The sequence below is a fragment of the Pan paniscus genome, chromosome 2, assembly GCF_029289425.2.
Source record: "Pan paniscus chromosome 2, NHGRI_mPanPan1-v2.0_pri, whole genome shotgun sequence".
In the NCBI taxonomy this organism is placed as follows: Eukaryota; Metazoa; Chordata; class Mammalia; order Primates; family Hominidae; genus Pan; species Pan paniscus.
The window spans coordinates 117,476,044-117,502,700 of NC_085926.1; the positions used below are offsets into that span (position 1 = coordinate 117,476,044).

The window sequence follows — 26,657 nt, forward strand, 5'->3', positions numbered from 1 at the left end:
GGTCGGGCGGGACTTCCTGTGTCGTATTTCCAAGGACTCCAAAGCGAGGCCGGGGACAGAAGGTGTGGGTGTCGAGCCCTCTGGCAGAGGGTTAGCCTGGGTCAAATGCACGGATTCTCACCTCGTACAGTTACGCTCTCCCGCGGCACGTCCGCGAGGACTTGAAGTCCTGAGCGCTCAAGTTTGTCCGTAGGTCGAGAGAAGGCCATGGAGGTGCCGCCACCGGCACCGCGGAGCTTTCTCTGTAGAGCATTGTGTCTGTTTCCCCGAGTCTTTGCTGCCGAAGCTGTGACTGCCGATTCGGAAGTCCTTGAGGAGCGTCAGAAGCGGCTTCCCTACGTCCCAGAGCCCTATTACCCGGAATCTGGATGGGACCGCCTCCGGGAGCTGTTTGGCAAAGAGTAAAAGTGCCTAGGGTGTGAAGTGGGGTAGGGGGCCGCGAAAGCGGTGTCCTGCAGCGTGGGCAGCCTGGGTCAGCCTTAGGACACCAAGGATGGTGTGCTTCATTTTTAGATTATATTTGAGGTTCTGATATTTGTAACCCAAGCTTGTATCTTTTTTCTTTCTTTTTTTTCCAGACAGGGTCTTGCTCTGTCGCCCAGGCTGGAGTGCTGTGGTGCTATCTCGGCTCACTGCAACCTCTGCCTCTGGGACTCAAGTGATCCTCCCACCTCAGCCTCCCGATTAATTGGGACTACAGGCGCGCACCACCACGCCCGGCTAATTTTTTTTTAAATGTATTTTTTATAGACAGGGTTCTTACCATGTTGCCTAGGCTGGTCTTGAACTCTTGGACTTAGGCGATCCGCCTACCTCGGCCTCCCAAAGTGCTGGGATTACAGGCGTGAGCCACCGCGCCAGCCCAAACTCGTATTTTTCTTTCTTTTTTTTTTTTTTGAGACTGAGTCGCGCTCTATCGCCCAGGCTGGAGTGCAGTGGTGCGATCTTGGCTCACTGCACTCTTCACCTCCCAGGTTCAAGCGGTTCTCCTGCCTCAGCCTCCAGAGTAGCTGGGATTACAGTTGCCCACTACCATGCCCAGCTAATTTTTGTATTTTTAGTAGAGACAGGATTTCACCATTCGCCAGGCTGGTCTGGAACTCCTGACCTCACGTGATCTGCCTGTTTCCGCCTCCCAAAGTGCTAGGATTACAGGCCTGAGCCACCGCGGCTGGACTGCGCCCGGCCTAGAAGGGCAATTATTTTATAGTAACTTAATACTTAAGACAGCTATTTGTTAGAGCAGTTTCAGGATGACATCTTGGAAGCTTCATTAGCAGTTCTAGCTTCTTATGCATTTGAGAGTAACAAATCGAATTAAATAGTAGCTTTTCCTTGTTATTTTAGATTGGCATGTGCCACTCACTGCATAGTGAACTTTCCCAGTGCGTTTTTAAAAAAACATTTATTTGTTTATTTTTAGAGCCAGGATCTTTGCTATGTTGCTATGCTGGATTTGAACTCGGGCTCAAGTCCTACCTCAGCCTCCTAAGTTAGCTGTGACTACAGGCGTGTGCCACTGTGCCCAGCCCAGTGCTTTTATTAGTACAGTCCTATCTGAGTATTTCATGAAATTATTTAGTAAAATAGAATTTAGATTTTTTGTCTTACATCCACGTTTTTATTCTTTCATACATTGCCCTAAAATCTCACGAGTTGGTGTGACTTCTAAAAGTTAACTTAAGATTTAAACGGAAATATTGGTCTCTCTATCCAACTCACAAATTCTTCCTATTTCTAGGGGTGTAATAGTCATCAAAAGCACCTTTTAAAAAACTTTTTATTGGAGTAGGAAATGCATTTCGAAAAATGTGCCTAAGTATACTGATGGATGAATTTTCACAAACTGAACATAGCTGTACCCAACACTAAGAAAGAAATGGCAACTATTGTAACATCCCAAAAGCTCCCCTTGTGCCTTTTCCGGTCATTGTCTTTTCAGGAGTTGCCACTATCCTAATTCTAACAGCATAGCTTCGTTTTGTCTGAGACTACGTTCCTTTTAATATAACTGAACTGTTTAATTCATCTGAGAATTCTACCTATGATGAAAAATGTTGTGGTGGTAGCATTTGGGATAATTCTGATTATAGAGTCTCTTGGAGAGCAATGGCCATAAACTAATCCCAAACAACATTGTCTTTTTGATGTTGTAGTGAACAGCAGAGAATTTCAAAGGACCTTGCTGATATCTGTAAGACTGCAGCTACAGCAGGCATCATTGGCTGGGTGTATGGGGGAATACCAGCTTTTATTCATGCTAAACAACAATACATTGAGCAGAGCCAGGCAGAAATTTATCATAACCGGTTTGATGCTGTGGTATGTACTGGTGATCTAAAGAAATTTGGGGCACACTGACTTAGTAATTCACTTTACACTTAATCATTCAATTAGGTTGTGGGGATGGAGGGTTGTTTTAAGGTGTCAGAGTAAAGAGATGAAGTCTGTACTTAATAACAGTGGAAGTACTAATGTTAAAGTGCCTGCATGTTGTTTGAGAGACTACTTTGTTAACTTCAGAACAGGCATGTTTGGCATCACCACTGTGGCTTTTCTTTCTCAAATACATTTCTTCCAATCCCCTGCTAAATCGTCAAGGCTCAGCTGTAACATATTTACCTCATTCACAAAGCCTCCATGAGTATAGGAGCTCACACTAAAGCAATAGTTAACATTTATAACTTTATAGAGTGCTAACTCGTTTGTTACATCATTAGATCTGTACATCAGTTCTTCTGTGAGAATATTAAAGCTCAGAGAATTTTTAACTTTTTATTTTGAAATTATAGCAGGCTTGAAAGTTGCAAAACTAGTACAAAGATTTCCTATATACCTTTCATCCGGATTCTCCATTGTTAACATTTTACCATGTTTGTTTTATCATTCTCCCTCTGTATAATATGTACTAATTTGTTCTGAGCTACTTGACAGTAGGTTATAGACATGATGAATACTTCAGTGTGTTATTTCCTAAAAACAAGGAAATTCTCTTATACAACCACAATTATAATATCAAGATCAGGAAATTAACACGGATATAGTACTGTTATCTTATTTAAAGACCTGTAAATTTTGCTAGTTATCCCACAGTATCATTTATTTTAAAAATAAATAAAAAAAAGTATTTTTCAGAAGTTAGGCTTGAGTTCTTATTAAAAAATTAATTAATTAAATTTTTTTTTGTCTGGTCCAGAATCTGACCCTGGATCACATGTTGAATTTGCCTGTTATGCTGCTTTGGTCTCATTTAGTCTGGAAGAGTTTCTCTGTTTTTGTCTTTCATGGCCTTGACTATGGGTGATTTATTTTGTAGAATGTCCCTCAATTTGGGTTTGTTTGATGGTTTCTCATGACTGCATTCAGGCTATGTTTTTTGACAGGAATACCCTAGAACTGAAATTAAATTAGAAACCCATGATATCTCTGTCCCTTTACTGGTGATGTTTACTTCAGTGACTTGCTTAAGATGGCCTCTGCCAACTATACACTGTAAAATTACTATGTTTTTCCTTTGTCATTTATAAGTATTTTGAGTACTTGTTAGTTCCTTTGAGACTATGTAAATATCCTGCTTTTCATCAAATTTCTACTACTTAAATGCTATTATAAACTATAATATTTCTACTATCTAAAAACTATTCTAAATTCTTAGCATTTATAATTTTTTTATTTTTCTAAAAATTATTTATTCCTTTATTTATTTTTTGAGACAGGGTCTCACTCTGTTGCCCAGGCTGGAGTACAGTGGCACAATCTTGGCTTGCTGCAACCTCCATTTCCCAGGCTCACTCGATTCTCCTGTCTCAGCCTCCCAAGTAGCTGGGACTATAGGCATGTGCCACCATTCCCAGCTAATTTTTGTATTTTTTGTAGAGACAGGGTTTTGCCATGTTGCCCAGGCTGGTCTCAAAGTCCTCAGCTCAAGCAGTTCACCACCCTCCTTGGCATCCCAAAGGGTTGGGATTATAGGTGTGAGCCACTGTGCCCAGCCTATTTTTATTTTTTAATTAATTAATTTTTTTTTTTGAAATTTTTTGAGGCAGGGTCTTGCTGCCTCAGTGCAGGCTGGAGTGCAGTGGCGCGATCATAGCTCACCACAACCTCAAACTTCTGGACTCAAGGTTTCCTCCCGCCTCAGCCTTCCGAGTAGCTAGGACTGCAAACACACACCACCATGCCTAGCTAATTCTTAAATTTTTTTTGTAAAAGCAGGATCTCGCTGTGTTGCCCAGGCTGGTCTTAAACTTGTCGGCTCAAGTGATCCTCCCTAGTTGCCTCCCAAAGTGCTGAGATTACAGGCGTGAGCCACCATACCCAGGCAGTTTTAGCATTTAATGATGATTCTTCCTGTAACAATTATGACTGTGGTGGCCAAATGGGCATTTTCTAAAGTCTATCATTCTTTCTACATTTATTGGTTAGTATTATGCTCTAAGGAAGTGTTTTCCCTTCCCCCCTCTATTTACATATTTATTTATCTATTTGTAATTTATTTCTATCAGTAGGGACTCATGGATTCTTATTTTATTCTGTAGATTTATAATTCATTACAGGTTGAGCATCACAAATCTGAAATCCTGAATGCTCAGATTCAAAACTTTTTGAGCATTGACACGTCATTCAAAGGAATTGCTCATTGGAGCATTTCAGATTTCAATTTTTTGGATTTGGGATGCTCAACCAGTAAGTGTTAAAAGCGCATATTCCCAAATCTGAAAAAATCCTAAATCCAAGTATCAGATAAGGGATCTAGTCTCAAGTATCAGATAAGGGATACTCAACCATTTTTTCATCTCCTGATAGGGTAGGCTACACATGGAACTTTTACGTAAGCCTCAATACTTAAAGAATAGTATTTCTAGAGATTTTCTAGTATTTCTATCTGTTTGGGTGTACCTGACTAATCCATAGCTAAAATTCCTCTACTGCAGTTCTAGAATAAGGAAAATATGGTGTCTTAGAACCTCACAGTTTTTTAATTAACTTTAGCAATCTGCACATCGTGCTGCCACACGAGGCTTCATTCGTTATGGCTGGCGCTGGGGTTGGAGAACTGCAGTGTTTGTGACTATATTCAAGTAAGTTCACTCTGAATTGTGAGATAGTGAATTTTCTTGATATTGTTTTAGGAGTGTGTCTTTTGAGCAGGTGGGGTTATGAAAACTGAATACCCACATGAAAGTGATGAATAATGCCTTTTTTTTTTTTCAAGAACTTTTCTCTGTGTAAAAGACTGGTGTAGTTATGGTTTTACAACCATGTCTGGAATATATTGAAGGGGCCTAGGCTAGGACCAGGGATTGATATAGTAGGCTTTTCTAAATCTATTAAGTCAGTGAAAATAACACTCAAGAAGGTAAATGGGATATGCTTTAAATCTTATATTTTCCTTCTCCTCCCTTTTTACCAGCACAGTGAACACTAGTCTGAATGTATACCGAAATAAAGATGCCTTAAGCCATTTTGTAATTGCAGGAGGTAAGACATTTTTGTTTATATTTTTCAGTCTTCTCAAATACAGTTTAGAAAATGTGTAAGGACTTATACATCAGAACTACTGGATTCTTTGGTTGGCTTCCCATTACATCTCATCAACATTGATGCAAAATGTATTTATGGACAGTGTTGTGCTTCACCCTTGATATTCTCAATGGGCAAAACAGCAAGGCCCTTGCTTTCTTTGAATTTTAATGTCTAATATGTATGTGATAATACAGGTTGTTGTGATAGAAAGTAACAATTCGGTGGAACAATGGGATCTCATATGGACAGGGTAGTCAAGGCCTTTCTGAGGAAGTGACATTTGAGCTGATACCAAAGAATAGGAAGGAGCAAGACTTGCAAGGAAGGGTGTCCTAAATAGAGGGAACATCAAGGGGGAAGGCTCTAAGGCAAAACATTTCCTTAAAAGCAGGATAATAACGTGGTGAGTGAGGGGAAGAGTAGCTTGAGATGAGATTGGTGAGGACTATAGGAATGGACTAGATTTTTTATGGTAAGAACTTGGATTTTATTTTAAAGCTCTCTGCCTCTAGTATATATATGTATATTTTCTTTTTAATGAGCATTAAAAATAGAAGGTACAATGGTGATTACCAGAGACTGGATATGGGGTTGGAAAGATGTTGGTCAAAGGATACAAAATTTCATTTAGACAGGAGGAATAAGTTCAAGAGATCTATTTAAAACATGGTAACTATGGTTACTAACAGTGTATTGTGTACTTCAAAATTGCTTTTAAAAAGTAGATTTTGGCCAAGCGGTGGCTCACACCTGTAATACCAGCACTTTGGGAGGCCAAGGCAGGTGGATCATCAGAGGTGATTTGAGACCAGCCTGGCTAACATGGTGAAACCCTGTCTCTACTAAAAATACAAAAATTAGCTGGGTGTGGTGGCAGGTGCCTGTAATCCCAGCTACTTGGGAGGCTGAGGCAGGAGAATCACTTGAACCCAGGAGGCAGAGGTTGCAGTGAGCTGAGTTCACGCCATTGCACTCCAACCTGGGCAACAAGAGTGAAACTCTTGTCTCAAAAAAAAAAAAAAAAAGTAGATTTTAAGTGTTCTCACCACAAAAAATAGTATGTGAAGTAACGTGTAGGTTAATTAGCTTAATTTAGCCATTCCCCAATATATACATACTGCAAAACATGTTATACACCATATGTGTACAATTTTTACTTGTCAGATTTAAAAAATAATTTTAAAATGAGCATTCATTTCAGAAAGGTAAGTTAACCGCTATATACACTCAGTCACTAACTTGTGTACATTCTTGTATGTACAACACATATGTATTCTGAACATAAGTTTGTTTTTGTTTTTTTTTTTGAGATGGAGTTTTGCTCTCGTTGCCTAGGCTGGAGTACAATGGCGCGATCTCGGCTCACCGCAACCTCCGCCTCCCAGGTTCAAGGGATTCTCCTGCCTCAGCCTCCCTAGTAGCTGGGATTACAGGCATGCGCCACCATGCCCAGCTAATTTTTTGTATTTTTAGCAGAGAAGGGGTTTCTCCATGTTGGTCAGGCTGGTCTCGAACTCCCGACCTCAGGTGATCCGCCCATCTCGGCCTCTCAGAGTGCTGGGATTACAGGCGTAAGCTACCACGCCCGGCCTGAACATAACAGTTTTTAAATGTTTTTTTGGGAATAAGCTTACAAAAGATTGCAAAATAAAAATAATACAAAGAGCAGTCTCTATCCTTCACATACAGAGATTTAGCCATTGTTAACAATTCATGCTGAGAATTTATCCTAAATTAAGTCAGACAACTTGCTTTATCTTCTTGCTACTGCATGCACTCTCCCTCTTCTCTGTGTATATGTGTACACACATGGGAAAACACACAATTTGAACTTTTTTTTTTAACTTTTAACTTCAGGGGTACATGTACAGGATGTGTAAGTTTGTTACTTAGGTAAACGCATGTCATGGAGATTTGCTATACAGATTCTTTCATCACCCAAGTATTAAGCCTAGTATCTTAGTTGTTTTTCCTGATCCTCAAACAACATTTTAATGAAAACTTTTTAAAATACAAAACTAGAAACAGGCATTAATAGCGTTAGAGCAGCCAGATTGTTTCATTTTTAAATTTGCAAGCATTTTTACATGGGTCTTGTCTTCCCACTTTTACTTCCTTACTTGCTTCTGCTGTTACATTCTCTGTCAATTGTTAAATGTCAAAATCAGGCCAGGCACAGTGGCTCACGCCTGTAACCAGCACTTTGGGAGGCCAAGGTGGGCAGATCGCTTGAGTATAGGAGTTTGAGAACAGCCTGGGCAACAAACATGGCAAGACCCTGTGTGTGCAAAAAATTATCTGGGCATGGTGATTCATGCCTGTAGGCTCAGCTACTCAGGAGGCTGAGGTGGGAGGATGGCATGAGCCCAGGAGGTCGAGGCTACAGTGAGGTGTGATCATGCCACCTCATTCTAGCCTGGGCGACAGAGCGAGACCCTGTCTCAAAAAAAAAAACAAAACAACTAGAAACCAAGGAATGATATGGTTCTGCTCTTTTTTCTCTTTCCACTTCTTGTCCTATTAATTATACTCATTAAATATATATGGATTCTTTCACTTCTTCTTTTTTGCCACTGCTACTATCTTATTGTCCCTGTTTCTAATCTTGATGTGCTCTACCTGTAACCTAGTTACATTTTTGAAATATGAATATGATTTTGCCACTTTTCTGTTTGAAATTCTTCTATAGTTTCCTGTCACTTTAATGTCAGTTCTTGATCTGGCTTCCATGCGCCACTCTTTTGCTTTCACTTTACAATCTCCTCGGATTTCCCAGCATGTTCTTTCCTTTTGTGAATCAGTCCCTCTTCTTGAATGCACTTTCCCACTACCACAATTAATTTTGTTCGGCTCCTACTTAACCTTACCTTTCAAAGTCTAGATCATTTGTCAGCCTCAGCTTCCCTAGAGAGTTCTCCCTAGCCATTTTCCTATGTTTAGTTCTATTTAGCTGTCTTTCCCTTGTGTTCACATACTTCACTGTTTTTTTCTTTATCTTTGATTTTCTGCAGTTTGAAAATGATATGCCCAGGTGTAATTTTGAGGAACATTTACTGTGCTTGGTGTTTTCTGAACTTCCTGGATCTGTGGTTTGATGTCTGATTTAATTTAGGATAAATTCTCAGTGATTGTTTCAAAGATTTCTTTAGCTTTCTCTTCTCCTTCTGGTGTTCTAGTACACTTATACCTTTTGTAATTGTTTCACAGTTCTTGGATATTTTATTCTGTGTTTGTTTGTTTGTTTGTTTGTTTTTGGTGGAGGAGGTTCCCATCTTTTTTCTCTTTGTCTTTCGGTTTGGGAAGTGTCTGTTGATATGTCTTCAAGCTCAGGGATTCTTTCCTCAGCTGTGTCCAGTCTACTATTCTTCAGTTCTGTTACAGTGGGTTTTTAAATTTGTTTTATCGCTAGCATTTCTTTTTGATTCCCTCTTCGAATTTCCATCTCTCTGCTTATATTGCCCATCTGTTCTTGCATGCTATCTACTTTATCCATTAGAGCCCTTAGTGTATTAGTCATAGTTGCTTTAATCTCTTCATATGATAAGTCCAGTATCCCCACCATATCTGAGTCTGGTTTTGGTGCTTACTCTCTTAGTTTTACTTGGTCTCTTCAAACTGCTTTTGCCTTTTAGGATGCCTTGTAATTTTTTTTCTTGATAGCTGGACATGATGTACCTGGGTAAAAAAGGAATTATGGTAAATAGGTCTTTAGTAATTTGGTATTAAGATGTGGGAGAGGGAAAGTGTTTTGCAGTCCTATGATTAGGTTCTTAGTCTTTTAGTGAGCCTGTGCTTCTGAACTGTTAACTTCACAAGTGCTTTTCAGTTTTTTTCCTCTCCTTTGGTGGGACAGGATACTACAGTGGGTTGGAATGGGTATTTCCTTTCTCCCACATGGGAGGCTAGAGCAGTTGCATTTGGATATTCCCCAGGCTGGTTAATCTCTGACAAAACCCCAATAGTTTGGGCTGTGCAAAACCATTTATCTTGAGGGCAGGCCTTAGTGAGAATAACGGAATGTTCTGGCATATTTCAAAATGGTTACTTTTCTTCCCCCTTGCCAGAAGCCTGAGGGGATTTTTCTCAGATCTTTACTGGGAGAACTTGGTAGAGCTCCTGGAGTGTGAGGACCCTCTATGATTGGCCCCCCTACAGTTTTTAGGTCTTAGACTTTTCTACACTGAACTTCCAGCAATTTATCATTTATAGTCAAGGTTTCCTACTCTGGTACTGGTTTCCATGGAGGCTTCTGCTCGTGGGTTTCTGCTCTAATAAGGTGTGATTCTCTGTATTTATCTGTCTGTCTCTCCTATTTTGAGGGCAGCAGTTTACCCATGATCTCACTTCTTTGGTGGATCTAAGAAGAGTTGTCAGTTTTTCCATTTGTTTAGCTTTTTACTTGTTGTTAGGAATGAGTGATAAACTCTAAACTTCTCACATGCCATACCAGAAACTGGAAGTCTCCCTTTCCTTTTTGCCCCACATCTTGACAAGCTGATAAGAAAGCCCAAGTGCTACCTTGGTTGACACCAGCAGGAAGTTTCAACCATGCAAGCTCAGGCCTACATGAGGGAGCTCTTGCTCTAGCCCCACCTTCTAAAACCACAAGCCAGTCAGTCACCCTTCAGGTTCTCAAGTCATTTTGGGACATGCTTGGGATCTTGCCTTGCTCTCCCTGGAAAGCCTTATTATATGTGTAATAAACCTTTTGGTATCCTCTTAGTACCTCTTGGTACTTTGGCATTTCAATATCTGATTCAAATTTTGGGTGGGGGAGTTTATTGTCTCTGGAGGGTAACCACAACATCTTGCAAGTAGAAAATCCAAATGAATTAAGAAAACCATTGGAAGGCCAGGTGTGGTGGCTTATGCCTGTAATCCCAGCGATTTGGGAGGCCGAGGCAGGCAGATCTCTTGAGGTTGGGAGTTTGAGACCAGCCTGGCCAACATGGTGAAACCTCGCCTCTACTAAAAATACGAAAATTAGCTGGGCATGGTGGTGCACATCTGTAATCCCAGCTACTTGGGAGGCTGAGGCAGGAAAATGGTGTGAACCTGGGAGGCAGAGCTTGCAGTGAGCTGAGATCGCGCCACTGCACTCCAGCCTGGGCTACAGAGTGAGATTCCATCTCAAAAAAAAAAGTTAAGTATAATTTACTGTGCAACTCAGCAATTCCATGTCTTAGAATCTGCCCAAGATAAATGAAAACATGTCCACGCAAAGACTTATATATAAATTTTTATAGTGGTGTTATTCTCGACAGCCTCAAACTGAACCCATAAATTCATCAACTAGTGAATGGGTAAATAAAATATGATATGTCCATTCACTTGAGTATTTTCATCAATAAAAAACTGATACATGCTGCGACATGAATAAAACTCAAAAACATTAAGTGAAAAAAGCTAGACACAAAAGACTTCATATTGTATAATTCTATTCATATGAAATGTCCAGAATAAGCAGATCTGTAGAGTTAGAAAGTACATTAGTGGATTGAGGTGAGATTGGGAACCAGGAGTAACCACAAATGGGCATGGGGGATCTTTTTGTAATGATGGAATCATTTAAAAATTGGATTTTGGTGATGATTATATAGCAATGCAACTAAATTTTTTTTTTTTTTTTTTGAGACGGAATCTTGCTCTGTCGCTCAGGCTGGAGTGCAGTGGCGCGATCTCGGCTCACTGCAACCTCCACCTTCCGAGTTCAAGGGATTCTCCTGCCTCAGCCTCCTGAGTAGCTGGAACTACAGGCATATGCCACCGTACCCGGCTAATTTTTGTATTTTTAGCAGAGACAGGGTTTCACCATGTTAGCCAGGATGGTCTCAATCTCCTGACCTCGTGATCCGCCCGCCTCGGCCTCCCAAAGTGCTGGGATTTCAGGCATGAACCACTGTGCCGGGCCACTAAATTTTTTTACTAAAAATTATTGAATTGTACATTTAGGTGAATTTTGTGTTATGTAAATTATACCTCAATAAAACTGTTAAAAATATATTAACACAGAAGGGGAAAAAGGCAGTGCTTTTAGATAGGAGGAAGCAAAATTTTCTGTATTTGTAGGTAATATTTTAAAAGATGACTTGAAAAATTATTGCTATCAGTAAAGTGTAAATATATAAATAGCCTTTTTATATTTCAGCGGTTACTTGAAAAGTAAAAAATTTTCTTAATAATAGTACTAAGAATGTAATATAATAAGGAATAAATTTAATAAATGTACAACTTCTCTGAAGAAAATTACAAATCATAAATAATAAAAATGGGGAAACAGTTGATAGTTAACCCCGTATTTTTCTACTTCATTTATAAATTGAAAGCAATTCAAATCAAAATTACAGGCTTTTTTAAAAAAACTTGATACAATGTCTAAATCATATCTAAAATGCTGATTATAAGAGCATAGCAAAGACATTTCAGCAAAAAATAATGAGGGGTTCTTGCAACTGTAAAATTAAAATCTGTATAAAGTTACAATAAAGAGGACAATAAAGAGGTATTGGTAGATCTGTGGAATGGAATTGAAAGGTCAGGAACAAAACCAAGCACCCACAAATAAGTAAAGGTGATACTTCACATTCGTGGTTTAAGAATAGACCATTCTTGGGCTGGAACAGTTATTAACTATTTGGAAAGAAATTATAACTATATTCAGTATAACAAAATTAGTTAACATTTATTATGTTGCTTATGTAAAAAAATCCATAAAAGATTGGGGAAAATATAGAAGTAAATGTGTCTCTGATTTCTGAGTAGGAAGATATATAAATGTGTACATATACAAGTTGACCTTTGAACAACACTGAAAACAGCTTTGAACACAATAGCAATGCTGACATCTGCCCTGTGCAGTTGAAAAATCCACATATAACTTTTGACTCCCCCAAAACTTAACTACTAATGGCCTGCTGTTCTCCAGAGGCCTTACCAATAACATAAACAGTTGCTTCACACATAAATAGATTGGTGTCTACATATATTTTATGCACTTAAAGACATACATTTTTCTTAATTTTTTTTGATATTTCTAGGCTAGACAGTTTATCTGCGAGTTTTTTCAAATTATTGCACATTTCCAAAACATTTTTCAATATATTTATTGAAAAAAATTCATGTGGCCTGGCATGGTGGCTCATGCCTGTAATCCCAGCACTTTGGGAAGCTGAGGCAGGCGGATCACTTGAGATCAGGAGTTCGAGACCAGCCTGGCCAACATGGTGAAACCCTGTCTCTACTAAAAAATAAAAAAAATAGGTGTGGTGGCGTGCACCTGTAGTCCCAGCTACTTGGGAGACTGAGGTGGGGGAGAATAGCTTGAACCCGGGAGGCAGAGGTTGCAGTGAGCCCAGATCATGCCATTGCACTGCAGCCTGGGCAGCAGAGTGAGACTCCATCTTAAAAAAAAAAAAAAAAAGAAAAAAAAATTCGTGTGTAAGTAAATCTGCACAGTTCAAACTCATGTTTATCAACTGTATGTATTTTTAAGCATAAGAACTAAGAAACTAGGAAACAGGAAACACAGTTTTGGCCACATAAAATTTTTAAACCTATCTATGTCATAAATACTATGGAAGACATTAAATGTAAACAATGCCAAAATAATAGTATGTGCAGGTAATGGATAAAAGCCCTAATATATCAAAAAGAAAGGATAGCTCAGTTGAAGACTGGACAAAGGACATGAATTTGTAATTCACAGACGTACCACAAATAACTTGTAAACCTAGGGAAAAACAACTTTTTTCTACTAATCAGAGAAATGCAACTTAAAAATTACATACCACTTCTGGCCTATCAAATTGGAAAAAATAAACTAAGAGAATGCAGAAGACTAGATTACTTGCATACTTTTATTTGGAAAATAAGTTTATGCATCCTTTTTGAATAGCAGTTTAGTAATTTAAGTCAAAAGCCTTAAAAATGTTTATACTTATACCTTTTGGCCCAGAAATTTCATTTCTGTGAGTTTGTCCTAAGGAAACAATCAAATGTATAAAAAGATTATTTGTGGAGGGATTATCATCATACCTTTATTTAAAATATCTATAAATAGAAAATCTAAGTGTTAGACAAAAATTTGTGGTACCTCCATGCAATGGAACTAGGTGGGAGAAAACTCAGTGATACAGAATTTAATAATATGTTCTGTGAAAATAAAAAATTTAGTATGTACACCATGGCCCCAGTTTTTGTGTTTTTGTTTTATTTTGTTTTTTTAGACAGAGTCTTGCTCTTTTGTCCAGGCAAGAGTGCAGTGACGCGGTCTTGGCTCACTGCAACCTCTGCCGCCTGGGTTCAAGTGATTCTCCTGCCTCAGCCTCCTGAGTAGCTGGGATTACAGGTGTGTGCCGCCATGCCCGGCTAATTTTTGTATTTTTAATAGAGACAGGGTTTCAGCATCTTGGCCAGGCTGGTCTTGAATTCCTGACTTTCGTGATCCACCCGTCTCGGCCTCCCAAAGTGCTGGGATTACAGGTGTGAGCCACCGTGCCCGGCCCTAGTTGTTGTTTTTGTTTTTTGTTTTATTTTGTTTGGAGGATCAGAAAAAAAGACTAACTTATTACTGACTCTGGGTAATGGGATTAAAGGTGATTTTGATTCTTGTTAATTTTGAAAATTTTAAAAATGAATATATAGTACTTAAAAATATAAACCTCAACTGTTATTTATTTTGTTTTTTGAGACAGAGTCTCATTCTTCTGCTGAGGCTAGAGTGCAGGGGTGTGATATCTGCTCACTGCAGCCTCCGCCTCTGGGGTTCAAACAATTCTTGTGCCTCCGCCTCCTGAGTAGCTGGGATTACAGGCGTGCACCACAACACCCAGCTAATTTTTGTATCTTTAGTAGAGGCAGGGTTTTGCCATGTTGTCCAGGCTGACTTAGAACTCCTGACCTCAAGTGATCCGCCTGCCTTGGCCTCCCAAAGTGTTGGGATTACAGGTGTGAGCCACTGCACCTGGCTTCAAATGTTATTATTTAAAAAGTGTTACCACCTTAGATGGCATAAGTTGCATTGTGCATAGTGAAAGGAAAATGAATGAGCATGATTGATGCACAGTCCCAGCAGAAAGGAAAGAAGTCTTTCTGTGCACTGGTCACCAGGTAGCATTGTAGGCCAAATGCTGCTTGCTTGTCACCCTGCCTGAGTGGTGCCGTGTAGCAGTACAGAGAGAGTGAGTCTAGGGGAAGGCATAAACTGGAGGGGCTAGTGAAGGCTTTTTGCTTTTTTATTTTCCTTGAAGAAAGAAGAAAGAAAGAGAAGGGGAAAAACATTTTCAGATTTTTAAGGAGAGATGGGCAAAAATGAAGCAGAATGAATGGATCCATAGAACATATTGAAGATTTACTTTTGTAGAAGGGATGTTTCTTCCTTTGAATCTGCAGTGGATGGGAAGCTACCTGTGTTGGCATTTTAGATTCAGGAAGTATAGGCTGTAGTAGTATATTAACATTGGATTCAGAAAGCTCACTTAGGGATTTCCTTTTTGTAGAAGGAAAGTTTTAAAATAGGATTCTAGTTTTAAAGATGATTTAATATTGCCTTTCTTGTTTTTAAATAGCTGTCACGGGAAGTCTTTTTAGGATAAACATAGGCCTGCGTGGCCTGGTGGCTGGTGGTATAATTGGAGCCTTGCTGGGGTAAGCATTAACATGGTTTGGTTCTAAATTGGCACAATTTTCATTAATACCTTGCCTATTAAAAAGTCTCATTTATTTTCAAAGAACAAATTTAATCCTTAGAATCTATAAAAGATCTCTAGTCTTGCATTGGCAGTAGCTTTGACTGTCCATTCTAATTCTACCCCAATAGTTTATCTTATTTACAGTTTTTATTTATAGTTTCTTTTACTTAGTAGTTATTACAATAAATAACATTGACTCAATACAACTATCTAAGATAGGGCCCTTACTCAAAATGCCTTTTTACCAGCTAAAACTGTTTAAATATTGCTAACACCTGAAACTATAGTTCGAACACAGGTATTTATGGGAGCAGGGAAAAAAAGAACAAAAAACAGTTAACAAGCATATTCTGTAAAAATTGTTAGTAGGATTTTGTTTGTTTTGCTTAATACATTTTTAAAAAATGTTCTTCCTCAATTTTTTACTTTGAACAATTTCAAACCTACAGAAAAGTTGAATGAATTAGTACATTGAAACCCCATATACCCTTCACCTAGATTCACCAGTTGTTAACGCCTTGGTGATATTTTCCGTATCTATGTATATGTGTGAGATGTGAATATATTTCTTTTTCTTTCCGTTTGCTTCTTGGCTAAACTGTTTGAGACCTCATGATACTTCACCCCCATATATATCAGCATGTATCTCCCAGGATGAAGAATACTCTTCCATGAAATCATAATACAATTATCACAGTAAACATTGTTTCAACACAACTATCTAAGTTAGGGTCTATATTAAAAACTCCTCAATTATCATACTAATGCCCACATGTTTCTCCATTTTGTTTGATCATCCCATCATGATTAGATTAATGTATTTTTGTCAGGAATACAACATAGGTGAAGTTGTATCCTCATGTATCACATCAGGAGATATTCTGTCACCCATTATAAGTAATATTAACTTTAATTACTTGATACATTGGTTTTCTGCTGTGCAGCAAATTACCACAAACTGAGCATGTATTGCATGTGAAACAACACCCTTGTAGTTCTGTAGATTATAAATCTGGCTGGGTTTCCCTGCTCAAGATTTTACAAGGCCAAAGTCAAGGTCTTGGCCAGGCTAGGCTCTTACCTGGAGGCTCTGGGGAAGAATCTGTTTCCAAGCTCATTCAGGTTGTTGACAGAATTTAGTTCCTTGTGGCCAGGCACAGTGGCTCACACCTGTAAAACCAGCAGTTTGGGAGGCCGAGGCGGGTAGATCACTTGTGATCAGGAGTTTGAGACCAGCCTGGCCAACATGGTGAAATGCTGTCTCTACTAAAAATACAAAAATTAGCCAGGCGTGGTGGCAAGCGCCTGTAATCACAGATACTCAGGAGGCTGAGGCAGGAGGATTGCTTGAACCCCATATACCCTTCACCTAGGCAGAGGCAGAGGTTGCAGTGAGCCAAGATCGCACCATTGCACTCCAGCCTGGGCAACAGAGTGAGACTCCATCTCAAAAAAAAAAAAAAAAAGAGGAAAAACTAAAAAAGAATTTACTTCCTTGTGCCTTGAGGTCTGAGGTCCCTGTTTTCCTTGCGGGCTGTCAGCCAGACTATTCTCTGTTCCTGGAGGCCACCCACATTTCTTCTCCTAGGGCCCCTTTGTGTTTAAACCAGCTACAGCACATTAACCCCTTCTCATACTTCGAATCTTCAACTTCTACTCTGCCACCAGCCAGGGAAAACTCTGCTTTTGAGTGTTCACTCAGATACCCATCTCCTTTTTCATTATCTCAGATTCAACTAATTAGTAACCTTAATTACATTTCTGAAATCAATTTTGCCATGTAAGATAATATAATCATGGGCATAATATATTCACAGTTGAGGGATTAGGCAGGATATTTGGGGGGACCACTTTAGAATTCTGCCTGCCACACTTGGTTAAGGTGTTATCTGTTCAGTGTCTCCATTGCAAAGATATCTTTTTCCCAACGCGATTAATTAGTAATCTGGAGGGTGAAACTGAATATTCTGCTCTCCAGCTATCTTTTCATCATGTGTTTTTAATGATCCATTGACGACCCATGCTGTAATCGGTTGGTTACTAGAAAGGTGGTTGTAAATGTTGATAAGCTAGTTCTGTCAGTTCTTCTGTTTTTATTAGTTGGTATTTGTCTGACTAGAAGAGTGCTACCTTCGTCCTCCACCTGTTCACCCCTTTGTCTACCTCCTTTGAAGGAGAAGGTAATGCTATAGATTTAATGATTTTTTTTAAAATTTGAATTAAATAAAATCAGCATGTCATAATCTACTGCTGCCATTGCTTTTGTTGTAGTGTTAATATACCAGTTTGGTTTGAAGGGAAAAGTTGTAGGAGTTAGCAACAAAAATATTTTTTATTGCGGTAATAAACACATAGCATAACATTCACCATCTTAATCATATTTTAAGTGTATAGTTCAAAAATGCTGAGTATATTCACATTGTGCATGAGATCTGTAGAACTTTTTTATCTTGAGAAATGAAACTATATGCATTAAAAACTAATTTCCCCTCCCCATACCCTCCAGCCCTCAGCAAATATATTTCTACTTTCTGTTTCTAAGATTTTGACTACTTTAGATACTTCATATGAGTGGAATCATACACTATTTGTCCTTTTGTGACTAGCTTATTTTACTTAGCATAATAATGTCCTTGAAGTTTATCTATGTTGTAACCTGTTGAACGGATTGCCCTCTTTTTTAAGGCTGCATAATACTCCATTGTATGTGTATGTTACATTTTCTTTAACCATCTGTCAGTGAACATTTAGTTGCTTCCACTTAGCAAAAATAGTTATTAGTATGAGGTTACTTAAATTGTAGCTGGAGGAAATTTAAGGTATATGAAGGTCAAATACTTCTAGTCTGAGAACACAAGAACTAAACTCTCTTCATCACTATAATAATTATTATCTAAATCAGTTTCTCAATGGGTTGCTATTGGCATTGTGGGTGAGACAGTTACGCCAGACTCTTGAACTTCAGGATATTTTGGTGGTCCCATCCCCAAAAGCCAGTAGCATCCCTCCCTCAACCAAAAATGCCCTCCACATTTCCTGTCTCCTAGAGGAGCTGGTGCCATTCTGAACTAGAAATTTCATTTTTGAGAAATCTTTGGTGTGGGGCTACTTACTAGAACTTGTCATAAATATATATTTTTTTCCTCTTTGTTTTGATTTATTTCTCATTCCTCATAAAAACAGCCAGTTTCTAGATCTGTTGTTTTATTATATATCAGTTAACTTTAGGAGGTTGTAGTGATTGTTTTTGTCTGTTGTTCAGACCAAGGAAGAGATTACCTCAATGTTTTTCTTTATTTGACAAGGACACTTTAATTCTCAAATGTTCCTGTACCTAATAGTGAACAAGTGGCTCTGGTGTTGCTCACACCTTAGCAGAGAATCTCACATGTTGCAAGGTCTAATGACTCTTTTTTCCTAAGCTTTCCCTCTCCTTTCTTCTCAGCACTCCTGTAGGAGGCCTGCTGATGATATTTCAGAAGTACTCTGGTGAGACTGTTCAGGAAAGAAAACAGAAGGATCGAAAGGCACTCCATGAGCTAAAACTGGAAGAGTGGTAAGGAACATGTTGAGCCCAGGGAATCTTGGCTGTCTTGCCCCAGGCCTTATATAGTGGTGCTCTTTTAAACTTATGTACTCTAAACTGCCACTCAATTCAAAGAAGAGTTTATTTTTACCAAGTCCTTCAATTCATACTGTACATTGTCTTTTAATCTATTTAAGGAGAATGGAAAAATGAAAGAGATTGATTTTAGTTTTAATTTAATGAAGATCTTTCTTTGGATATCTTTTTAAGTTAAAAGTGGTATAAATCTTGCTTGCATGTTTTTTCTTTTCCTGTGTTCTTAACTGCATAGGAAATTACCTAAAGGGAATATTCACCAAGGAGTGAGCTTTACCTGGCTTACTTAAAAAGTGACATCCTTAGCCTAGCAGGGTGGCTCACGCCTGTAATCCCAGCACTTTGGGAGGCCAAGACAGGTGGATCACCTGAGGTCAGGAGTTCGAGACCAGCCTGGCCAACATGGAAAACCCCATTTCTACTAAAAGTACAAAAATTAGCTGGGCATGGTGGCACGTGCCTGTAGTCCCAGCTACTCAAGGAGGCTGAGGCAGGAGAATCACTTGAACCTGGGTAGCGGAGGTTTCAGTGAGCCGTGATTGTGCTCCAGCCTGGGCCACAGAGCAAGACTCGGTCTCAAAAAAGAAAAAAAGTGACTTTTTTTTTTTTTTTTTGCATACATATGTAAGTAAGACACAGCATGTTAAATCTCCACAAAGATTCTATTTCTTGCTGCAGACGCAGAGGAATTAGGTGGACAATGGTTGTTCATGCACTGGATGCCACTGAGGAACATGAAAACTTTCACCTGTTGCATCTAATCATCTCCTGGGATGCAATTTGTGGGATAGGGCAATCAGACTGATAGCTGACTTTGCACAGATTCAATATGTAAGATGAATATAACAGGCTGCCATCTAGTGCTCCTGAGTACAAATGATTTTCACTAGTTCACCTTCCTGGGTACCTAAGATAGCATTGGCTGCTGCTGCTGTTGCTGTTTTGGTATTATAATTGGATAGATGAGAAATCATTTTTTTCCAGTGTTTTCATTTGAAACCTCCATTTCTGCTAACCACACACACACAGACACACACACGGAAATTCTTAAGAGCTGTAGGTCCATCATCCAAGGACTTAAGTGCTATATGAGAAGAAAAGCATTGAGGTTGCAGTGAGCTGAGATTGCGCCACTGCACTCCAGCCTGGGCCACAGAGCAATACTTCATCTCAAAAAAAAAAAAAAAAAAAAAATTAAAAAAGTAAATGAAACATTAAAAACTGCAGAAGTTTGTCAGTGATTTAGAGATCAGTGATTTTGAGATGGAAAAGCTTAAGAATGGCTGGCTAAGGCCATTCTAAGGTCATTCACATGGAGTCTTCCACCACTGGCAACCCTGCCAATTCTAGTGGCTGAGCTGCCACGTGCACCCCCTGAAGACTGGCTCATCCAGGGTCCACTGCCACCATATACCTCCCCCCATCAGGTTAACAGCAGATTTGCCAGCAGAAACCTTACAAGTCAGGAGAGAATGGGATGATACATTCCGAGTGCTAAAAGGAAAAAACAAACAAACAGACAAACAAAACCCAAAAAACTCCTGCCAAGAGTATTATACCTAGCAAAGCTATTTTTCCAAAATGAAGGAGAAATAGTCTTCTCAAGATAGGCAAACACTGAGGGAATTTATCACCACTAGACTGCCTTATAAGAAATGCTTAAAGAACTCCTACATCTGAATGCAAAAGCACGGTAACTACCATTATGGAAACGTGAAAGAATAAAACTCACTGGTAGAGCAGATACACCAATAAGAACGAGAAAGGAATCAAACCTTATAATTACAAAAATCTACCAACCATGAAAATAAATAAGAGGGGAAGAAAGGGGAACAAAGATTATACAAAACAACCAGGAAACAGTTAACAAAATGACAGGAGTAAATCCACACCTATCAATAACAATGTTGAATATAAACACTTTAAATTCCCCAATTAAAGATTTAGACTGGCTGAATGAATAAAAAAAAGTTTAAAGACTCAACTGTATATACTGACTACAAGAAACTCACTTCACCTGTAAAGATACAGATAGGCTGAAAGTAAAGGGATAGAAAAGGATGTTCATGCAAATGGAAACCATAAATGAGCAGGAATAGCTATACTTATGCTAGATAAAATAGGCTTTAAATAAAAAACTATAAAAAGAGACAAGGTCATTATATAATGGTAAAGAGATCAATTCAGCAAGAGGAAATAACAACTATAAATATATATGCACCCAACACCAGAGCATCCATATATATATATATCTAAACAAATAATATTAGAGCTAAAGGGAGAGATAAACCCTAATGTAATAATAGCTGGGGACTTCAACACCACACTCCCAGCACTGGACAGATCATCTAGACAGAAAATCAACAAAGAAATATCAGACTTAAACTGTACTATAGATCAAATGGATCTAGCAGACATTTACAGAACATCACATCCAACAGCTGCAAAATACACATTTTTCTTATCTTGAAGTGTTCTTCAGGATAAACCATATGTTAGGCTACAAAACAAGTCTCAACAAATTTTTAAAGATCAAAATAACATCAAATATTTTTTCAGACCACAGCAGAATAAAGCTAGAAATCAGTAACAGTAAGGACTTTGGAAACTGTGCAAATACACAGAAATTAAATAATATGCTCTGGAACAACCAATAGGTCAATAAAAAAATTAAGAAGGAAATTTAAAAATTTCTTGAAACAAATGAAAACAGAAACACAACATACCAAAACCTATGGGATACAGCAAAAGCATCACTAACAGGGAAGTTTATAGCAATAAATGCCTCCATCAAAAAGTAGAAATGTTTCAAATAAACAACCTAACACTGCACCTCAGGGAACTCGAAAAGCAAGAACAAACTAAACCCAAAATCAGTAGAAGGAAATAAATAAAAAGATCAGAGCAGAGCTAAGTGAAATAGAGACTTAAAAACAAACAAAAAAACACAAAAGAAGAACTAAATGAAAAGTTGGTTTCTTGAAAACAAAATCAAGAAACCACAAGTTAGACTAAGAAAAAAGACCCAATTAAGGTAAAAAACAAAAAAGGAGACATTACAACTGATACCACGGACATAGTCATATCATTAGAGATTATTATGAAACAACTGTATGCCAAGAAATTGGAAAAGCTACAGGAAATGGATACATTCCTGAGCCCCTATAATCTATCAAGATTGAGCCAAGAAGTAATAGAAAACTTGAACAGACCAATAACAAGTAACAAGATTGAACTGGTAATAAAAAGTCTCCCAACAAAGAAATGTCCAGGACCACATGGCTTCATTGCTAAATTCTGCCAAACAGTTAAAGAAGAATTAAGACCAATTCTCAAACTGTTCCGAAATATTGAAGATGAGAGAGTTCTTCCAAACTCATTCTACAAGGCTAGCATTACCCTTCTACAACAACAAACAGACAAAGGCTCATTAAACAACAACAACAACAACAAAACCTACAGGCCAATGTATTCTACAAAACAATCCCTAACAAAATACCAGCAAACCAAATCCAAGAGTACATCAAAAATATTATACATCATGAACAAGTGGGATTTATCCTAGGGATGCAAGGATGGTGCAGCATACACAAATCAATAAATGTGTTACATCATATAAACAGAAGGAAGGAAAAAAACCATATGATCATCTCAATAAATGAGAAAAAGCATTTGGTAAAATTCAACACCCCTTCATGGTAACACCTCCCAAAAAGTTAGGGGTAGAAGGACTATTTCTCAGTACAGTAAAGGCCATATATGTCAGACTCACAGCTAATATCATACTGAACAGGGAAAAGTGAAAAGCTTTTCCCTCAAAGAACTGGAATGAAATAGGAATGCCCACTCTTACCAGTCTTGTTCAACATAGTATTAGAAATCCTAGCCAGAGCAGTTAGGCAAGAAAAAGAAATAAAGGGCATTGGAGGCCAGGCACGGTGGCTCACACTTGTAATTCCAGGACTTTGGGAGGCCGAGGCAGGCGGATCACTTGAGGTCAGGAGTTCGAGACCAGCCTGACCGACATGGTGAAACCCCATTTCTACTAAAAATACAAAAATTGTCGTGGTGCACACCTGTAATCCCAACTGCGTGGGAGGCTGAGGCAGGAGGATTGTTTGAGCCTGGGACGTGGAGGTTGCAATGAACCAAGATGGTGCCACTGCACTCCAGCCTGAGTGACAGAATGAGACAAAAGAAAATTAGTCAGGCACAGTAGTGCATGCCTATAGCCCCAGTTACTTGGGAGACTGAGGCTGAAGGATCCCTTGAGCCCAGTAATTCAAGGCAGCAGTGAGCCATGATTGTGCTACTGCACTCCAGCCTGGGCAACAAAGTGAGTCCCTGTCTCTTTAAAAAAAAAAAAAGTGGGCGGGGGAGCTTGGGGGAAACTTGTATTTCTCAAAAAATACCTACAAGTGCTAACAAGTATATGAAAAAGTATTCAACATAACTAATCAGGGAAATGCAAATCAAAACCACAATGAAATGTGGTTTGGGGACAGTTTGGGAAATTGGAGTGATATTTATCCCAATTAGAATGTCTATTATCAGAAAGACAAAAAATAAATTTTGGCAAGGATGTAGAAAGAAAAGGGAACTCATATACTTTTGGTAGGAATGCAAATTATTACAGCCTTTATAGAAACAGTATGGAAGTTCCTCAGAAAACTAAAAATAGAACTACTGTAAGATCCAGCAATCTTCCCTACTAGGTATTTATCCAAAGGAAAAGAAACCAGCATATCAAAGAGTTATCTGCGCCCCCATGCTTATTGTAGCACTATTAATAGCCAAGGTATGGAATCAACGTCAGTGTCCATCAACAGATGGATGGATAAAGAAAATGTGGTATATATCCACCATAGAATACTATTCAGCCATAATAAAGAATGTAATCCTGTCATTTGTGAGAACATGGATGAGCCTGGAGGACATTGTTATGTAAAATAAGTCATGCACAGAAAGATAAATACTGCATGTTCTGTTGCTCATGTGGGAGCTAAAAAATGGGCTCATAGAAGTAAAGAGTAGAATTATGGTTACTGGAGGCTGAGGAGGGGACAGGGAAAGGCATAAGAAGAGGAGATTTACAGGATTGATTAATGAATACAAAATTATAACTAGATCGGAGGCATAAATTCTAGTGTTCTGTGGCACTGTAGGATGACTATAGTTAATAATTTATTGTATATTTTCAAGTAGCTGGAAGAGAGGATATTTGAATGGTCCCAGCAGTATGAAATGATAAATGTTTGAGGTGATGCATATGCTAATTACCCTGATTTGATCATTACACATTGTATATGTACGAAAATATCACTTTGTACTTCATAAATATGTACAATTATTAGTATCAATTTTAAGACGGATGGATAAAAACAACTTGAATCATAGTAATGAAAGAATACTTTGGCAGAATGAAAGTGTCAAAATTGTATAGCATATACACGTATGGGTGTTTATATGTGTGTGTGTGTGTGTGAGATATTTCTAAGGAGAGTTAATAAACGTTTAAGTGTCTTGTATGTGCCTACTTCTTCGCTTGAAAATAATACAGGAAAATCAAACAAATTGAGAGTCAAAAAAATTGCCTCAATGAGCAGAAAATGTAGAAAACTGACTATAGAGATATAGAAGAACAAATGACCAAATGTGTGAAGAGTTGAGAAGAAACTTTAATCCCGATAATCACTTAAGGAAGACACTAATACTTGATTTAGAAACAGAACTGATCTATTATTTGGAAATTAGTTTTTAACTCTTCATAAATATAAATCTATAGTGTTGTTCTATCTGACTTTTCTCTACCTTGGATTACCATTGTTATAGCCTTTGACCAGTTCCTAAAAGGTCTGGTCACAGAGTTTAAGAGTGGCAGGGTACTTACATTCCCCCAGTCCTGGGAGCAAGAGGACAGCGAGACTTCAAGCCTTCACACCTTAGCACAAAGTGTGTCAGTTCCCACACATCACTCCTGTGAGAACTCTAGGACCCAGCATACTAGGAATATCTTATGGATCAGAGCTGTCACCACAACTGTATCCATTATGGTAATGTGGAAATCATAATTGGCTTGTGAGGTTAGGAGAGAGAAGAAAGTTGAGTACTGTATTTGAAGTTCAGGGAGCAGTATTTGCTTCTAAATTGCTATACCAAAGCAGGGAGGAAAAGACAAATGCTATCCTTTTTGTTTTAAATCTGTAAGAACTAAAGAAATGGAGCAGTATTTGATTTATCCTTTTTATTTGATTACAGGAAAGGCAGACTACAAGTTACTGAGCACCTCCCTGAGAAAATTGAAAGTAGTTTACAGGAAAATGAACCTGAGAATGATGCTAAGAAAATTGAAGCACTGCTAAACCTTCCTAGAAACCCTTCAGTAATAGATAAACAAGACAAGGACTGAAAGTGCTCTGAACTTGAAACTCACTGGAGAGTTGAAGGGAGCTGCCATGTCCGTTGAATGCCAACAGACAGGCCACTCTTTGGTCAGCCTGCTGACAAATTTAAGTGCTGGTACCTGTGGTGGCAGTGGCTTGCTCTTGTCTTTTTCTTTTCTTTTTAACTAAGAATGGGGCTGTTGTACTCTCACTTTACTTATCCTTAAATTTAAATACATACTTATGTTTGTATTAATCTATCAATATATGCATACATGAATATATCCACCCACCTAGACTTTAAGCAGTAAATAAAACATTTTGCAAAAGATTAAAGTTGAATTTTACAGTTCGTATATTCATGTGGTCCTTTGAAAGGGTATTCTAGAAATCACTGGAAAGAGGAGAGGAAAGAACCAGGTAGGCAAATGGTCTATGAAACCCTTGGGTCCTGGAAGCAGTGTGAGTGTAAATGTGTAGTGTTTGGTTTCATCTAAATAAACAAAGATGATTTCTTTGACACTTGAAATAAAATACAAATTCAACAAAAAGTAGATCAGCATTATTAAAGAAACGATTCAACTTTGTTTCTTCCCTTAGTATTGCTGACAAAGTATCTGCTATGGAATACAGGAATTACTTAGAATAGAAACATAGTCATCACAACTGTTACTAAATGGAAAAGAAAAGAGTTATTGAGTTAAGTATTCCTGTCAATACGGGAAACACTGCTAGTACCTTATGTTGGTGTTAGACCTCTCTGCCCTACACTGAGAATATAGTTTTACACAGGAGCAAGGTTTGTGAAGCAGCATAGTGAGGTAGCTAAAGCCATGGGCTGGCTCTAAAGGCTTTAAATCCCAGCCATGTGGCTTAGCTGCCATGAGATGTGCATTTGAGAAATGTTGTCTTCTTTTGCTGTTCAACTCCAGATTTTCAGATGATTATGTGATGATCCCAGCTTAAGTTGCGTCCACTTCTGGTCTAGTGAATTGTGGAAGGCAGTTTTAGAGAAAGGAGTCATGAGTAACATGAACAGCAGTTGGCTATGTCTTTCCAGTTCTCTGCTGATGTCAGAAAGACCCAGAAATACCAAGGAGGAAAAGCCATCTTAGGGATCTAAGGAGGCCCTATGGAAAGTTAGGCATTTGAAGATAGCTTACTGCTTAGTACATACACTGTAAACAACGATCTCATTTTAAATGAGAACTTTCTCATAAATATTTTACAAATGAGGTCAAACTAGCATAAAGCCATTTAAAGAGATTATCAGTCCAATATGAACCAGTTAAGTCTTTGGACTATCCCTTTCCTCCTTGACTACTGCTTTGACGTACCTAAATCATTCGTCTTACATGTCAGAGGAAATTAGTTTTGGATAGTTCTCCTTTCTGCTGTACCTCATGGGGGAGTGAGAGAGCAACAATAGAGAACACA

General features: G+C 38.5%; 1 protein-coding gene across 1 annotated transcript; it reads left to right on the forward strand.

The window, feature by feature from the left end:
- On the forward strand, positions 1-25,576 carry TIMMDC1 (translocase of inner mitochondrial membrane domain containing 1). Its single transcript, XM_003825145.5, has 7 exons — positions 1-401; positions 2,157-2,322; positions 4,993-5,081; positions 5,414-5,481; positions 15,093-15,171; positions 18,661-18,771; positions 25,096-25,576. The coding sequence occupies exons 1-7, from the start codon at positions 208-210 to the stop codon at positions 25,244-25,246; spliced, it is 858 nt and encodes a 285-aa protein (XP_003825193.1). The 5' UTR covers positions 1-207; the 3' UTR covers positions 25,247-25,576.
- The last annotated feature ends 1,081 nt before the right edge of the window (positions 25,577-26,657 follow it).